The sequence below is a fragment of the Haliaeetus leucocephalus genome, unplaced genomic scaffold (genome assembly GCF_000737465.1).
Source record: "Haliaeetus leucocephalus isolate CR32 unplaced genomic scaffold, Haliaeetus_leucocephalus-4.0 Scaffold130, whole genome shotgun sequence".
Taxonomy (NCBI): Eukaryota; Metazoa; Chordata; class Aves; order Accipitriformes; family Accipitridae; genus Haliaeetus; species Haliaeetus leucocephalus.
Genome location: NW_010972566.1, coordinates 2,947,249 through 2,966,021, shown reverse-complemented (window position 1 = coordinate 2,966,021; position 18,773 = coordinate 2,947,249). Strand labels below are relative to the sequence as shown.

Here is an 18,773-nt window from a genome sequence, read left to right as displayed (position 1 = left end):
GAGTCATGCTGCACATATTTAGTTTTAAGCTGCCTGGGATCTCCACGCTGTTAGCTGCTCTCAGCCATATGGGGTAGTTTGTGTGTTGACCTTCATAGCCACTGCAGCAGCACTTTGGGGAAGATTTGGGACTTTTTGAAAACGCCAGCGCTTTGAGAAAACAATTTTGTTTTTTAAACTGGTGAAAATCTAGGTGTTTTCAGTTCCTCTCACCTCCAAGACACAAATGGATGTCTGAGATACCAGGGTCTGAGCAGACCTTCGCTTTTGCTTAAATGACTTGCAACCCACCCCATACCCAGCGCCGGGAAGGTTTTTAACCTGCCCTGCGTGACTAGTTTCGCCTGTGCACACAATTTGCACTGGCTCCATGCACGGAGCCACCCGGGCAGCGGCAAACCCGGGCTCTGAAGCTGCCACTGGCCAGGAGCAGGATAGGCTCACTCACTGGCTCGTCACAGTGGTAATTGATTTTTATGAATGAGGGCGAGGGAAAGGGTGTTAGAAACAGATTGATTATAATCGGCTTTTAATTAAAATGTTCAAACCATAATTTAAACTAAAAATATCCTATTACTTATCTTTGCTAGTTCACAGGCACTAAGGCAGCGGGCGATAATGTAACTAATGATCTGATTGTCACCGGCTTGTCTAATGAAGCCTGTCTGGGGGCCGATCAGATTATGCCATCAATCAAACCCCTTTGCAGGGTTCCCTCCTTCGGCAGAGCTCCCTGCAGCGGGGTGTACGCCTGTGCCAGCTCCCTCCCAGCTGTAACCTTTATTTTCTCTTTCCAAAGTGATGAGGTCCCACGAGGGGGGCAAAAAGTAGGCTGCAGCCAGCCGAAGTCCGATATCTTCTAGTCATTGTTATAATACTTCAGGGATGACTTTTCTGGGAGGTGACCTTTTCATGGCTTTAACCTGCAAGTAAATCGTATTTATCATAAAAGAGTTACTGACCAAAGAAGGGTCCAGAAACTGGGTCCTGCCACCCCAGCTCTGACATGAAGAGGACAACAAGGAGATGTCTGGAGTAATGGAAGGGTGAGAGCCATCAACATGCCATGGCGTCGCTGAGCCTGCAGAGGAGAAAGCTGGGTCTGAAATCCCGTGGGAGCTTTCAAGCGGCTGAACTGACTGAAGAGCCGGGCGGTTGTGCTCGCAGCGTGACAGCCACCAGTGTGCCCGAGTGGGGCGTTCAAGGACTGGGCTGGGGTGTGAGCGTCAGACTTGAGACTCTGTCTGGGGTAGGATTTGTTTCCAGCGGGACCGAGGGTCTTCACCAGCCCACCCTGTCCCGCTGCGTGGCTGCCCCACAGCCCTGGGCTTGCCCCAGGCACAGGCATTGCTTTTTGGCCACCTTAAAGCACGGGGCACAAATGCACCAACACAAGACCAGCTTCTTGAACAGCTCAAGAGTCCGTCCATTGGGGGAAGACGGATCATCTCAAAAAGTTTGTGTCATCACTCACTCATCTCCCTCCCTGTTGCTGGATTTCCCCCCCGAATTAACTGACAATAAATTAGGCATTGTCCTATTTAACCATTACTAGAGCAAAAATAGCAGGAGGTTAGAAAGTGCATCAGTCCATTAAGTCCTGTTGTCCAAATTGCCTTTAGAAAGGCACGCTGTCCTGCTCTTGTGAACGGCCACGTCCAAGCAGACAGTTGGTGTTTCCTCCCTGCCCTCCCCCAGCCCCGAGCCCCGACGTAACACACTTGACCCCTACGGTCAGAAATACAAAACCAAACTTCAGAAAAAGTCTGAAAGCGATTGCAGAGTTCTGCAAAATAATTTGGTAAATGAATGAAAGCGGATGATTACAGAGAGCGTAATGAGTCCTTGCCCCAATTACTGCATTAGCTTCAAGATCTCAGACAACTCAGTCTCTGTGATACGCCTGCTCCACAACGCAGGAGTCATAAATACCAGCCATCAAAAAAAGAACAGCAATTAATTTGTCACCAGAGAATCAATAGCAAAAAAAAAAAAAAGTTTTAACCCCTTCAACTGTAATGATTAAAGAGGGGTTTTTTTCCCTAATAGTAAATCATGACAATTGATAAGTATAAGGAACTGTTGCCTCATCAGAGAAAGTGGTCGGTCGCAGATGCAGACATTTTGAACCACTCTGCTGGCTCGGTATGCCAGTCCTGGGAACAGGCAGAAGGCAAATTGGGTTTCACACTCTGCCTCTTCCTCCCTGTGCTAACGTAGGAGGCGTAAGGTTTATATCTTCTGTGACCGAAGCAGCAGGCTGCAGCACCTGTGCCACAGCTAGCCAAAATCCTTAAGGAGCTGGATCCCACTGGTGCTGGGAAGGGCAAGCTGGCTTCTTGAGAAACCAGGAGAAGCTGGCCTCTGGCTCAGCCCACGCTGGAGCACCGTGACCAGTTTTGTGCCCATGAGGCCAAGGGCTGGCTCCTGCCCACCCCGGGGCAGCGGGGAACCGGCCCTGCGCTAGGTCAGGGTACGGCTGGACCCTCGCCCCGATGCAGGCTGACAGCAGCGGGGCTTGGAAATACCCTCCAGTCTGGCACCCGGGGCCACCGCAGAGCTCGGTACAACACGTTCGTCTGGGAGGGACTACCTGTGTTCTGGTTTTAACGTAGGGGAGATGAGCTTTTTGGATACTACGTTCTATTCAGTTCCTCCTCGAGGAGGGGTTTTCCGTCAGAAAACTCTCTTACCACAACCTTTAGCATTACAATTCACTCTCTCGACAAGAGATACCACTTTTCTCAACCAGAACTTGACAACGGTTTCCTTTTGCCTTCCTCCAGGCAAATGCTTTCACAGGTACACAGACCAGTAAATCAGTTCTCTGGTCTATTAATACCCACGGGTTGCATTCTTCAGGGGAGCTGCCAAACCACTCTTGAAAGAGCCCCGAAGCATTAGCTGAACCTATCAGGTTCCCCACAAACTGAGCAGGCTTCAACTCCGTGACTTGAAGCATGCCTTTACCTCCATGAAATTCAGACCTGCGACGCCAAGGAAAGGACGAGAAAAGCAGCAGCTGCCCCCAAGGAGGGGGGGGGGGGGGGGTAATTGACACAAAGTAGGAGGAGAAATATGCACATACTAAAATGTAATTAAGCATCATCATTCATAGTATACGCTTTCCCTTGCCACTTGGAAATTCTCCAAGTATACCGAACCCATTCATTTACAAAACAAATGACCCAGTGTCACTAGCACATCCTGCAGAATTGCTTAATTTACATAATGTAGGCGATCTACTGCAGATTTAGCTGTTGCGAGTTGTCCTCATTCAAGATGCTGCAGCGTTACGACCAGCGTTATTGTTTAAGGTTTTGTTTTTATCCACATTTGGAGTTGTATTTTGTTTGTGGTATAAAGGCAACAGAACATTTTCTACCACTACTATTGTTAGCAGTGCTTTAATCGTGATACTTTGAAACCTAAACCTGACTTCGAGCAGTTCACAAAAGGTCACCCTCAGAAATCTTACGGAAAGTTGGCATCTGTGCAGCCCTTTACATACATTTACGCAGGGCACAGAATGCTTTTAATTGAGTTAGAAGCCCATCATTCAGTGTTCAGTCACAGGGCTGGAGAAAAGCAAGCGATCTCTACCATATATAATGCATTAGCCAATTAAAGTGAATTTCCCAGTGTCTTTGAAAAGAAGAGGTAGCGTCAACTTTTGTGCTCTGCACGATGCAGTACAAAGGGGGAAGAGGGGAACACCACTCTACACGCAAAGTTCATTCAGCACTCGATGCTCCAAACAGGCTCTGAGATTTCTCACAGAGAGCTGTCAGAACAGAACCCTTTTTTGGGTGACCCCACTTCCCTTGGCACTTGTGAAGACTCCTGTTATGTTGATTAAAACCCTTCACCTTTGACTTTTGCTCAGGCTGCACTAACTTGACATGGAAGGGAAGTCAGTGTTGCTTGGTTGTGTTGGACTATACTGACCTGCAGAATTGCATGCAGCAGGGATTTCTGACTGCCTGAACTACTGCTCAGTCTGACCAGCCATCCTTTTGTGCTTTCTAACTGAAAAATAATAATTAAAACCACATGTCCTTCCTAATCACCATTTTTCTTCTTGGTACCAGACCCACTGCTGGTGTTGCTTCACCATCCAATTTTCTTTTTTGCCCTGTATGACTGGCTTTGGGGCAACCACATGTTCCAAAGCCGATGAATCTTTCAGCAACTTTGAAACGAGCTACCCCAACACTTCTGCCTACTATTTTGTGCCAACTTAGACTTTTAAAAAGTCCCACCTGTGATCTCTCCAATCAACATCCAAGATGGATAACAGGAGCACCTGCCTAAAAAAAAAAAAAGCATCAGGGACTTTAAAAAGAACTCTGCTCCAAAATCCTCTCACTACACTAAAACAATATTTTTGCTATCAAGGCCTTGATTTTTTTTTAAAAATTAATGCCAGGAAGAGAGCTCAGTCAGGTGGTATTCAGGCAGAACTACAGACCACTGAACGGAAGCTGGGGTGGGTGTTGGGAAGATCTTTCACTATTCCTTTCTTGCCTCCTGCCCTTAGTCCAGCTTTGGTCGCTTCTGTCACATGCCAGATATTGGACAAATGAGAACCATGAAGAAATCACTTTTGTAACAAAATTTATTTTTGCTCTGTGGATACAAATCCCAAACATCAACAAACAAATTCCAGTGGAAAAATACCAGTCATTAACAATGAAAACTTTTATTATTATTTAATAAATAGAACTTTGGCATTCAAAATTCTAGCTGTAAACCCTACTTTAAAAAAAATTACAAAAGAGGCAAGAACAACAAGCCTAAAGCTGAGCCAGCCAGTGGCTCCTTTACTTTTTACAATGAACACATTGTGATTAAGTCATGACAACTCTATTTACATATGAGGTATTCTGAGCAGTTCAAAAATTGAACCCAATTTACAAAACTACCAGTCTTCAGGGACTGATCCAGTACATATGTCAGCTGTGCTTTTTAAAGATAGCTCCAGACACTCCTCCCCACTGAACTAATGATATACTGTAATTAATATACACAAAATAAACACATTATGATTTGAGTTTCCTGCTCATGCTTCATATTGAAAAAAGCTGCATACTACAACCAGCCTAACATTCAAAGTGTACACCTAGTACCTAGTTTAGAGTACTTCTGTTTCTAGACATTATGCGAGAGTTCTTACTGCAAAAGCTTATAAACAAAATATCGGCAGGTAAGAGGAAAACAAGGTGCAGTCATCAGCATCCTAACAACTTATCTGAAGTTCAAGGGGGATATACACTTACTTCAGGCAAAAAAGGCACAAAGGTATGCAGCTGTGGAATTAATATTGCTAATGAGCTACCAGAATAGATCATCCCTTTAGATAATAACCATTGATTTGTTTGCAGTGTAAGAATGCAGATTAGTTCAGAAGATCTTCTCCCCACTCATGACAGAGCTCATCACATCAATGAGAAGAGCCCAATTATACCTCCAACTCCACCTGCATAACATCATTGATAAGGATGAGGAAAACTGGAGCAAGCTATGCCCATGCGGAGAGACGGCAGCGTGCCGTCACTGCCTGTGCTAGGGCAGCAGGTCATGGAGGAAGGGGTTTGCTTTCTTTCTTTCCTTGTGCTCTTACCCTGCAAGAAAAAACGCCCAAAAACCCATTTGAAACAAAAGGCGGGCAAGCAAGGGCAAAGGAAGGAAGGAAACCTTTTGAAGTGAAAAGGACAAACTTTCAGCTCTTGTAATGACTTCACGGCCACCAGCAGTTTTGAATGCCAGAGCCCGAGTGGGTGGCTGCAGCAATCTCCACAATTCCACACAACTATCACACTACAAAGCTGCACAGCTGAGGCTAGCAACCTAAATCACGTTTACACAACTGAGCTGTGTTACTTCTATATAGTAAATACATAGCATCATCTATAGCTTGTCCGAAGACAGTTACTTTCCAAGTCTTTTTCAAAATACATTCTTGAATACAGTAGTTACTGTAAATATCTTCTAAAGGATTGTATAGATGCAATCTGAAACTATACAAAAAAATTACTGTACAAATTTGCTGACAGCCAGAACGGCACAGTATCCATTCATTAGCGGTTGTTTTTCAGCCCTTGAGATTGTCTAATAGCTACAGCAAAAAGTTGTCATGACTAAATCTGAGCAATTCCACTGCTAACATTCATTAATCAACTCTGTATTAAATATGCTGAGACCACACACACTACATTTTAACCAATTAAACAATCATGCATATCTTAGACAAAGCTTATTCCATTTAGAGGCATCTGTAAACTGATGCATATATAGTAACTGCTACTACTACAACAGGCCAAATTTTAAGAAATCAAAGCAAAATACTGTATCACTATAGATAGTCAATTGGTAGTCTGCATCTTTGGCTCATACATCCATCATTTACCTCCCTACTTTAATTTGACTGAGGCAGATAAACTCAGGGTTTTTTAAAATCAAGTGCTTTAAAGTCAACATAAATATTACAGGTTCCGTAATAAAAATATTACAATGCAAGATTACAGCACTGCAATCAAAGTATTAGAAATAAAATGGGACCTCCTTCCTGAGGGACTTTCAACTAATACTTGAAGAGCATAAAAGCTCCTGAAGTGCTTTGCAAATATAAATTACTGATCTCAACTCTGCAGTACAGTATCACCATTTAACAGAAGGGACAATGGAGGCACACCAGCCAAGTGACCAGCTTAATAGTTCAAAGTGACTCAAAAAATCTCCTGCTCCTCTCTAATCACTCCATTAAACTCCTTGTTATTTCCAACAAATTTAGAAAAATGTGTTGCTTGGTAATTTTTTGTAGGTACAACATTTCCATCTAAGGAAATAATAATGTGCGACTTAGAAGTATTAGGGAGAGGGGAAACACCTACTTTATTATCTGAAATGTTATTGTTGAATTCTGTTATGAGACAGATGTCATAAACTGGAGACTATTACTTCACTGCAAGGACAAAACTGATGAACTACACCAAAGGAACGAGCTGAGGCCCTAGTCACTAAAGCCAATGCTGTTAGAGCCACAGGAGACTGTGTAAGCCCATTTGTGCGAAGATCCTTGTTTTCAGTTCTGCACTAGTATAACAGTACACCTTCAAACCTACAGAAAGAACACAGAAATTTAAAATGAAATGGCCTCGTTTTTTACCTTGAAGTAGAGACACTGGGCAATTTCACTTGAGATTTCATCTAGACACTGTTTTAGTGCTCACAGGAGCTGAACCAGTCAGATTAATCTATCTGAAAACACCATGTAGCAATAACACAAATAGCAACACTATTTTTCACAAATTAGTCCATGTGTAGGTTCAGGATAGAGAAAACTGTCAAATAAATAAGTCCATATAGCTAAAAGAATTAAATCACTAAATTATAAAAACAACATTAACGGTAACTGTTTAACAATGAACAGAAAGCAAAATATCACCAAGTTAAAAACGGTAACCAGTCTACATTGCTATACCTTTTTTTTCTATTAACATAAATATAATCAGAAAACTGAAGATACTAACACTTTTGCCATAGAAATGTTACCCTAGAATTTACTTGGTTCTAACCACTAAGCTTTCTAAGAGATTTCTGCTGTTATCCACGCTACGAGTCAGTTGACTGGCTTGCACCTTAGTCATTTGAAACTTCCTTTTAATACCATATATGTAACTGATGCTCATGTATTTTCTTAACAGCGTGATTTGAGAGTGTGTTTGCTCTTTGCAAGTTTTTTGTTTCCTTCAGTTAAATACTATTTTACACCATGCATAACTGTGTAGCTAACTTGCAGTAATGTTCCAGGAAATTAGAAGCATTAATGTCATCTGTCCCACAGGAGTGAAACACCACTGCCAAGTGACACTCACTGAATAAACTATGGAACATGATCTTATTTTTTTACTGTAATTGCTTCCTACATAAATGGAGAAAATAAGAATTCCCAAACAACATGGAAAATTTTGCAGTCCTCAGATAACCGAGTACTTAATACTGCTACGTTGAAACATTCTGTTCTGAGCCCTGATTTTGCCAAGTGCCAAACACCCGTTTTGTAGCTGTGGTAAAAAACAATTGAGGTGGTTCACAACCTCATCAGAGGCCTTCAGGAATGGAACAAAGACCAGCCACATTTTAAAATGGAGATGACCTAACACTAAAATAGAGTCTTTTTTTTTTTTTTTTCCTCCCCTGACAGCCATATACTATGCTGCAGTTTCATGCCTTCCAGCTTCTCTGGGTTTGTCACAGACTTCATAGTACTGAAACTTCTTACTGCAATGTAAGAGTGCTTAAAACAATTTGATAGTGCTATATTTTATGGACTTCATTTGCATAAAGCAGTTAAAACTTGGTTTTCTTCTGCTATTGGGCAAACAAGCTAGACACCTATTACTAAAACCAACATCTTTCCTGTATCAAATTTTTTAGGCAACTTGAAGAGCAACTACTTTTTGTAGTGCTCCAAAATTGTTCCAATTGCAATTCTTAGAGTGAAGTGCAGTTGCAGAAGCCTCCAATTTCACCACATACAGCTATAGATCCTTCGACCCTCTGCTCTAATTTCAGAACACAGATAATGCCATACAAACCCTTGATGAAGGAAAGGACTGAGAGAGTAGCAGCACGGCTGTTTTGATGCTCTGATTCCAGAAACCAGGTGAAGTAATAAAATGAGACCTAACGAAGGAAACAGAGTATCCAACTGAATCATTCTTCACAGTTTGCTCCTACATTCAGTAGTTTGGAGAAAAGATTTCTTGTACTTTGTACCACTCTGTTCAAACGATGACTCCGCTCTCCCCACCAGACTCCCAAGTTAAAATATGCACAATCTTCAGAGAGATGCACGTGCGGCGCTATTTGCAGTCTTCCAATATGGCTCCTTAATAGAAATGCAAAGACCTGTGACACAGCAGCATTTAATAAGTCATTTGCTACTAGATGAAATGTTGTCATTGAGTAATGCAATTGTCCCCCATGTCCTGAGCATAACGGTCCGACATTATAGTCCTTAATTCATCAATATCCTTTCGTAACTGACAAACGTCCAAGAGCTTCTTCGAAAGCGTTTCTGTGCTGTGGTAATTCTCATTCTCTTCAGCTGAACAGCTCAGTGCTACAAAAAACAACACCCAAGGTTAAGCTCTAGCAACTGTGCTCTGTGAATACTTGAACTAGTCAGTCCCCTTTGAAATAAGGGGTAGGCCACTTTCATTTAATTACATCAAGACAAATCATGCCGTAGTATGATGAAAAGCCAACAACATGTGGTACCGTGTGAACTTAAAGTCAATTCAGAGCCCACCAGTGCTTCTCTGAAAGACATGTTTTTCTGTTTGCACCAAGATCTAGGCTTGCTGAAGTCTGATGGATCTCAACAGCAGGAAAAAACTGGGCAGAACAGCATTTCCTAGAAATTTTGGAGGTTTCTATAACCACTCAGAAAAAAATGGATAGGAGGGCTTGGGAAATGAGCCCAACCTATGATGATGAGATAGTACTACAGATATGCTGCACTACTCATCCTGCTGGCTGATGACGGTCTCATGGACTTTCAGACCGGCGTATGCTGCACTCTCCACTACTTCAGGGGGTTACAGTGCAGATGAACCTATGTGGCATATAGTAGCTCTTGCTGCACAGGACACTATACTGTTACTTTTCTACCTTGCTGATGGTCCAGTTCAGCAACCAGTCTATCTGACTAATTCTAATTAACATTCAGAAAACAAAAGAGTATGATACTTTCAGGTTAAAAAAAAAAGTAATTGTTTATTAAGCTTGTTAAAAGACAAGACCTAACACACACTCACTACACTGAAGCTTTGTCTGACTGGCTTTAAGGTGTGCTTCTCATTTCCTGGTTAAATTTAACAGCTTAGTAGGTGCTGAAGACTAGATGTGCCATTAACAGTACTGGACATGAAGTTGCCTGGCACTAGGCTTATCTAATACAGATAGATACACCACCACCACCCCCTGAAACCAGACATACACATGTTCAAACAGTAGATGTATATTCCTACCACTTGACCCCAAGGGCTTTAAAACAAAAACACGTGATGTAGCCACACCAGGCCTGCTTATGCCTCGCTTCCCTCATCTTGAGTTTATAGGGCAGAACACGTTTGACAGAAAAGCATCCCTTAACCGTCAGGGTGACTGCAGCATGTCTCAGGAGGGATGGACACCTGGCTACACACCCTTCTTTTCTAGTGGGGTGAACATATCCATGATCAGGTCCATATGAAGAGCCAGCTACTTGCTCCCCTGACTTGGCAAGGACCTGCGTAGTCATATGCATTTAGTGGCCAGGGTGCACTAAAAGCCCAGCTTTTCCAGAGTGCTCCAGGAGTACGGCTCACACACAGCTGCTCCAGTTGCACAGCAAAGGGGGACACTGGCCTGTCCAGCTAGCAAGTTCAAGCACCGCTTAATTCCTCTGTGTAAAAACACTATTAAGCATTGGAATGACAACATCACTTACATCTGATTCCCAGCAGTAAGGAAAGGTTAGGCTCCTTGCCCTGAGCTCTCTGGGTAAGAATGCTGCACAGTGCTTTCAAGTCAAACAAGCAATGAGACATTTCCTTGAACAACTGGTCTGCTATAGGCATCTTCTCAGATACTGGCTGCCTGGACTGCTCCACCTGCCGCATTTGCTCCTTCAGGCAGGCATTCTCTTCCATCAGTCTTTGGTTCTTTGTGAAAAGTAAATGGGGAAAAAGAAGCAAGTTAGTCTGCAGCATGCACTGTAGCAGAAAGTTTCCTGTTTCAAATCACAAACAATATAATAAAAAATAATTAATTTCTGTATATATAATCAATATTTCTGTACCCCTCCAAAGAATTTTACCATTCCTTAGCGGCCTTCACCCTTGAAGTTCTCACTTCTTGAGGTAGGGATGGTACCTATTTTATGTCTGCACAGCAGCCAGCACAGTCAAGTATGTAATTAAGCTCATAAAGCCCTACCATGGGATCTTATGATCATTCTATAAGGTTCTTCCCAGTTGGTGTGGTCAGGGATTGGGTTACTGGAGTTTTTACTTACTTCAGAGAGAGTTTTATTTAACTGCTCTATATTCCTTTCTTTTTCTTCAAGCTCATTTGTCATCTTCTGAACTATCAGCTTTTCTTGCAAAAGCTTCTCTTGCATAGACTAAAGTGAATGAAAACACAGGTTATGATTTAAATTTTCATACTTTATATTAGCACTGACAAAAAATGCATCCTCAGTAAATTACTAAGTTTCAGTTATTTATTGTTTTTGTAGGAATTCTTCATTTTTTATTTTCTACCATGTTCCACCTGGTAATGCTCAGCTGGACTCCAACAGCTCTCTGTACACTAACACAGCTATTCCAAATATCAGTGAAACCCTTTAAATAAGCAGTATCTGTTTAGAAACAAAAAGACGGTATGTATGCAAACCCCTTCTCCAATGTGGAATGCATGAAGTTTAAAATAACCGTGCAATATTGTTTATTCTAACCAAACAATTTCACAGCAGATTAATGACAACCAAGCTTCATTTGTGCAATTCCAAGTTGTAACTGAAGATTTTTTTTGGCCTTTACTTTCAACAAAGACTATGGCAGGACTTCCTACCACCTTTCATACCACAGAATTCACCTCACCTTCTACACAGCTGAGAAGAAAGCCTTTGACAGTTGATACAGAGCAGCAGCCTCTTTAAAACCATTCACACACAAGATAGAACAGTCTATACAACTCTAATGTGCTGAAAAAACAACTGCAGGCAAAAAAGTAACTCATTTGTAGTTTACAGTGTCATTTTTAACAGATACAGTATTTACTGTTTTCAATAATGTAAACAGCAAATTTCTAGGATGCTGTTGTACTTAAGTATTGGAGCTTTGCATGACTGACATCCTGATCAGGCACAAGCAGCAACAAACAAACAACTGCTGCAACATGGAATCAGCTGCTGTCAGTTCCCTAGTCTTCACCTACAGAGTTGAAACTGAGAAATCATGAGATCTTTCCAAAGTGGATTTTTTGGGGTGAATTCAGCACGACCACAGATGTCTTTGTTGTTAAATGCACTCATATTTATTCCACTAGTTGGCTTTTAGGTCTGTAGATATGTCTTTCAAGGTCATCTGGCAAAATTCAGAAAGAGGAATATTCAAACCATCTTACCAGAATACTAATAACAATGAAGAGTGATTATATAAAACTCCTGATGCTTTAAACAGAGAGATCTTTTCATCTTTCATGAAGAAAAAAAATCCTCTTTTGTTGTTAATGGTATTACTCACAAATCCAATGCTGTGCTAGCACAGCGCATATAAAGTGTCGTCTCCATCCCTAGCTCAGCACATTGGTATGTAAAACCTGTTGCCGAATTTCAATTATAAGATGCAAATCCGATCCCATCATGCTCAAAATACAGCTGGAGCACTGGTAACAACAGTGCATGCCTTGGCACAGTTTTGATTGTAACCTTCCACAGAGTGGAACCAGAGACCATGATGGGGGGAGGAGAAGGAGCATTTCACAAACCAATGGCTCTCGATTTATGGAATTACACTGTCCCAGAAGAATGTTTTTTTCTTGAATCTCTGTAGCAACAATCCTAAAGATTCTTCTTCCAAAGCAGAGAACTCTCTCACAGGGAATTCCATATGGTAGCTTAAATAAAATGTTATAGAAAGACCAAAGTCACTCTTTAGTAAAAAATATGTTTAAATTGCTGCACTATGATTCTGCAACCCTATTCAAAGACAGAAAAAACCCAAGCTCCCCTCTTGACAGAACCACAGCAAATTATATCAAGGTATGCTGGTTTCGGGGTCTTAGGAAAATAATTTAGCTTTGGAAAAGAAGCCAAATTTACTCTTGCGAGAGTTGTTCCTAAGATACGCGAAGAATAGAACTTTCAGGGTACCAGCACTGAGGATTGTAGCACATAGGAGACACTGTCTGTATACAGGTCTGCCTTTTACCATGCGTGTGGCCTACAGAGTGGATGACAAGCCACTTAATTGACTTGCCAGCTGTAAGAATTATTAGTGCTGATGAGAAGGCAGGGAGTAATGAGAGGTAAGGCCAGGGCCAACACAGAGTGGAGTTTTTAAGGGCCTGGCCCCACTCATGGGAGGTGGGCAGCCTTGACAAAATTTCCCAATGCATTCAGCTCAACACTGCACAAGTGTATTGTCATACCCTTTGAAAAACTGGAAGACAACGGTGCTAAAATTTACACACTTAATATGGACTAAAAAACCCCCACACTTCATTTTCATGTAATTAATAAGAATCAGCAGGCGGAACCTGGAAATGACTACTTGTTTTTAAAAACATTTTCACGCACTTGACCAACTTGCTTCTCAGTTCACCCACACCGTGCCCCTCAAAAGGAAGCGCTGAAGTAACAACGTCCATCCTAAAGATAAGCTGTGTGAGAAAGCACAGCTTCGCACTCCAGTGGGAGGAAGAGGAGGAAGAAAGAGAGCCCTGCCCCACGTCAGAGGAAACTCCCCGGGCTGGGAGAGGGCAGGAAATATCCCTGCTGCAGGCATTTCCTTTGTCGGGCTTGCAGATGAGCAGAAACGGCAGTGGTGTTGAACTTCAGCTTTTTAAAAACATGACCTACTGAGAAAAATGGCCATACTGGGTCAGACCGAAGGTCCCTCTAGCTCCGTCTGGGGCAGCAGCCAAACAGAAGCAGCTTCGGAAGGAGGAGGAGAACAGGGCAGGGCAGGTGCCCAAAACACCCTCCCAGCTTCCAAGTATCTTCAAATTTTAATAGTCTTGGATGATGAGCAACTTCAGGGAGACCCAGAGCCCCAGTTACGATACGTGCATCAGTACTACCACTTACACGTTTCACGTTTGTGTCAACGCCAGACATTAAAGGTTTGACTGTGCAGCCTTCCTGAGGGTGAGCAGGTGGTAGGGAAGACAGGTTCAGAAATATTACCTTCTCCAGTGTATCTTCAGAACTACATCTGCCATAAAACTTACATGACTGTGCAAACTACTCCAAAACCAACTTCTAGAATATTCCAAATAATGTGCAAATGCTCAGCTCATGAGTTACACTGTTTAACAGGAACTACTAGAACTGGAAATCAGTGTTTATTTCTAAAAGATACACCTAACATCTATCATTCTCTGCTTCCCTAACCTTAAAGATCAGAAAAAGCACATGTGCTTACCAGCTTGGCTGAGCCCACAGTGCTATGACTTCCCAGTTGTTCATAGCGCTACGAGTCCTCTGCACTTCACCCTTAAATTTTCCATATGCTTTCCAAAGTTACAATTTTGTGGCATTACTCCCAGCCTGGCACAGTTTGGGTTTATTGTGACTGACAGGATTGACAGATGTACTTTGGGTAACACAGGCATCGTACAATCTGACTTATTTCTACTGACTTTTTTTTTTTATTACCAAAAAATGTTTAATTTGTATTATCTAAATTAATTAATGTAAGTACAGATTTTTTTAAACACCGCTCTCCTCTACAATTTTTCTCTTTCTGAAGATGAACTATATATGCAGCATGACATCTTGTTAAGACCAACCAGAATTTTACTCCTGCACACTCAGGAGAGCAAATCAAGCAAGCAAAACCATACAAGGAAGATCAAAATCATTCCACCACAATTATGAGCAAATAGGAACTAGTACTGCTTCACGCACTGCTGTATGAAACAGAACTACTTTGCTTTCAGCTTGCAGGTTAAAAACAATGAACTGAAATACATTCTCAAGCATAAGTTTATGATGTGGCAGAAGACAGGGAATAAAATGAGATCTTCTGAGCTGAAGATAAATTACGTCTCTGTGCCAACAAGGGATTTCAGTTTCTAATGAACTAATTTTCAGTGCTTCCCAGGTGTCCTGGTTTTGGCTGGGATAGAGTTATTTTTCTTTCTAGTAGCTGGTATGGTGTTATGTTTTGGATTCAGTATGAGAAGAATGTTGATAACACACTGATGTTTTCAGTTGTTGCTAAGTAGTGTTTAGACTAACTCAAGGATTTTTCAGCGTCTCGTGCGCAGCCAGCAAGAAGGCTGGAGGAGCACAAGAAGTTGGGAGGGGACACAGCCAGGACAGCTGACCCAAACTGGCCAAAGGGGTATTCCAGACCATGGGACATCATGCTCAACTGGGGGGAGTTGTCCTGGGGGAATCACTGCTCGGGAAATAACTGGGCATCGGTCAGCGAGTGGTGAGCAATTGCACTGTGCATCACTTGTTTTATATATTCGAATCTTTTATTATTATTATTATTGTCATCTTATTATTATCATTATTAGTGTCTTCCTTTCTGTTCTATCAAACTGTTCTTATCTCAAGCCATGAGTTTTACCTTTTTCCTTCTGATTCTCTCCCCCATCCCACTGGGTGGGGGGGAAGGGAGTGAGCAGCTGCGTGGTGCTTAGTTGCTGGCTGGGGTTAAACCACAACACCAGGGAACAAATGTGGAAGACCAGGGAGATCAAGGATACAAAGAAGCTGCTGTAGTCTACAAGTAATTTGAAGGCTAACACCATTTTCAAATCTTATTTTCTGTCCTTATATAAAATACCTCAAAAGAGGAAAACTAAGAGAAAGTCCTGGAGAACAGAACACGACTCTGTTCAGAGACTGTCACCACTACTCAGCATTTCCCAGTCGCAGCTCCCTAAAGTCACTTCAGACTAAGCACACAAAACAGCCATCTGTATAAACATGCACAAAGATCACTAGTCTCCACAAAGACCACTAGTCTCAAGTTAAAAGTGATGGAGAGAAAAAGATCAGAAAGTTTAGGAAATATGAAGAGATTAAGGCTTGTGATAATACATTTAGGTAAGTTGTGCAAATTTCTTATAAGCACAACATATACACCTAATACATATCTAAATCTTAACTAAACTACAAACAGGGACAGAGAACCTCAGGAAGATTATGGAGTTCAATTTTAACTTTTTTTTTTTTTTTTAACTATTTAAATATTTGGAATGACATTTGCCTGGTCCACAATTTTTGCATATAACAGGCTGCTCTGTGAAAACATCTCAATTTGATCAATTTTGTCTTCTTCAAACCTAGAGAATTTTAAATTATTGATTTTGCTTTTCAGTTAACAGACGTATGTTGTGTTGCAACTTAAATTCCCCTATTGCTTCTCTACAGAGGTATTTAGTGCACTGTAATTTAATCGAGCAAAAATATGGTTGTTGACAGCAATCAGGCCTGCTATTTACCTGCATGGTAGAGAAAGGAAGCAATTTAATGGTGGAAGATAACTTACTTTCAATAGCTATAAATAAGCAAACTTGGCTCCAGTGTGCAAAGTGGAAATAAGAAAGCACGTTCTCTCTTTGTCTCTCTTCATTATTTGGATTCTAGCTCCACAGAGTGCTCCCTTTCACTTCAGAAGGAGTGGGCATTCAGCTGATTTTTTACTACCATTTTGTTGTTCTTCCAAACCTAATGTACACAGAGCCAAAGCAGAAGCACCTTCGTCATTCTCAAGGGACAACCCTGTAACTTCAGTCTCTCTGGAGGGCAAGGAAGCAAAAAATGTGGAGACAAACAACAATCTAGAAGAAGAATGCAGAAACTAGAATTTATTGAATTTGGCTTCAGTATTTGCTGAAAACAGATGTTTATCTGTTTTTTTAAATGCTCAGCTTTTTCTAGAGCAAGTCATACTTTCTTTCCTATAACCTGTATAATGTTTCCTTTTCTCCACAACAAATACTGGTGATCACTAGGTAACTTTAAAGTCTCAGGAGCCTGATGTGTTAATCCAATCCACAGAGCTGCAACTGACTGCTAGCTGACAACCTCTGCTGGCTTGAAAAACCCTTGGCTCCAAGCTAGGTGCCCAAAATCTGCCAAGAGAGTTAAGATATCTAAGTGAGTGACGTTGTCAGAAACCAGTTGAACAGGGACCTGCTTAAATGATGTGAAATATGAAGTGGTATGGTTTAGAAAGGCACCTGTCTCTACTAAGGATCTCAGCAGTGAAGCTCCTAATCAGTATCACTTTTTGTATTTTGGATGATCATCTGAACCCCGAAGTTTGATGAGAGGCTTCACTGTTACTTACAGAGGCAGTCCTCACACTTGAAACAGGCAGTTCTGATATGATATCCGCTACACCAGCAGAATAAGGATTCTACATAGCAACAGCTTTTCACTTTATGATGAGTACCAGCAAAGTGCTAAACCATACAAACATCAATAATGAATACATCATGAGCCTGCAAGAGTACACAGGTCAACTACAGGCCATAAGATTAAGTTCTTGGTATTTCTACCTTTGCCTCCTATTTGGCAAGATAAAAGGACGAAATTCAACTTCAGTAAGGTTATCTTTATGAACTAAAAATGTAAAGAGTAAACAACAGAATATACACTCTTTCTTACCTGCATGTCTAAAATCAGTCCAGCTATCTGATTTTGTTGATTGTCTATGACCTAGAATATAAAATTGAGTAATTTAAAAGGCTTGAATCTCTTCAGATTGTTTTTTAAGAATCGCCTTACAGGTGTGTAACCATAGGTTTTAAATGGAATCTTTGAAAACGTAAATGACAGAGTTTAACTCTGATAGAACAAGAAATTCATGCAAAATAAACATACTGAACAGAAACAGACAGATATTGAAAAGAAATGTGAATTAGCAACAAATGTGTGATTCTTTAGTGAGATATTTGTTTCTAAAGTAAAAAAATAAGGAAAGGCGAGACTCAAGGTTAAAGATGCCACCAACAGATCATTTGCAGACTAACCTTACTGGCTTTCTCATTCTTTTCTTTGAGACATTCATTCTCACTCTGAAGCTGTTTTGTGTCCAACATGGGAAGGCGAATACCATCTTCCAGGCATTTTTCTACTTTCTGTTGCAAACTGCCATTCAACATGAAAGAAAAATTAAGTGCGCTGACAGAAACCAGACAGGCTGTGTGTTCTAGCAAAAAATTAGAAAGTTGCACCATCTTCCAACCAGAACTGTAAACTGTACCTAGCAGAATCCAGCCTTACGAATGAGCAAACCAACAGTGGATGAATGATGCAAAAATCCTGAACTACTGAAGTTACTGGAGCACTGACAAGAACAGATTCGTGCAGGAATGGTTTTACGGGCCGGATTCTGCGCTGCATCTCCCAAAAGGCACAGCTCCAGCAGTACAGCATAGGGAGAGAGGGCAGGGAGGAGCAAAGAAAAGCTTTGTGGTGTTCACAGCTGCTCTGTGCTACTGTGGGAGGCAAAGCCAGAACCAGCACAGATCAGAGGAGTCTTCGAATCTCTCAAAGTTACAGGAGCTTTAGAATCGGACTCTGTCACTGGGGCACGCACGACTCAAAACGGAGTCCAGAACCGGAGTTGCACCGAGACTGGTCGCCGATCCTTCGTGCCCTGCGTGACCTGTAAGGGGGAGCATAAAGCCACCCCTACCAGCTGCTCCCGCACAAGGGCATGGCCTTCAGACCCTCTGCAGCTCAACTCAAGCTCCTAGGTGTAGCCGGAGCCTTTGCCTGCTCACCTTCTCTCAGAAAGGAAATACATTTTATTAGTGTTAATCTTGCTGTCTAATTTAGAAACCAAAGGCCACCTCGACTACGTGTAGGCTTTCAGAGAAGACAAAATGATCCCCTTCCAGATTATGAGGGCATGAAGAAAAAAGGCCTTTCGTTGGTAAGATGGAAACAATGCGTCAACAATTTGGCTGGCAAGGTGTCCCAACCGGCTTGCCTTTCATCATGGAAACACTTTCAGACTCCTGTGGCA

At 41.8% G+C, this 18,773-nt stretch overlaps 1 protein-coding gene across 1 annotated transcript in view; it reads right to left on the bottom strand.

Moving 5' to 3' along the window:
• Window positions 1-8,790: 8,790 nt before the first annotated feature.
• CEP85L (centrosomal protein 85kDa-like) overlaps window positions 8,791-18,773 on the bottom strand; it is a 107,329-nt gene continuing 97,346 nt past the window's right edge. Inside the window, exons 9-13 of the mRNA XM_010585862.1 lie at window positions 17,773-17,890; window positions 17,408-17,458; window positions 11,066-11,173; window positions 10,499-10,712; window positions 8,791-9,127 (exon numbers count right to left, since the gene is read on the bottom strand). Of these exons, the coding sequence (XP_010584164.1) occupies window positions 8,964-9,127; window positions 10,499-10,712; window positions 11,066-11,173; window positions 17,408-17,458; window positions 17,773-17,890 (655 nt within the window). The 3' untranslated portion in view covers window positions 8,791-8,963. The remainder of the gene's footprint in view (window positions 9,128-10,498; window positions 10,713-11,065; window positions 11,174-17,407; window positions 17,459-17,772; window positions 17,891-18,773) is intronic.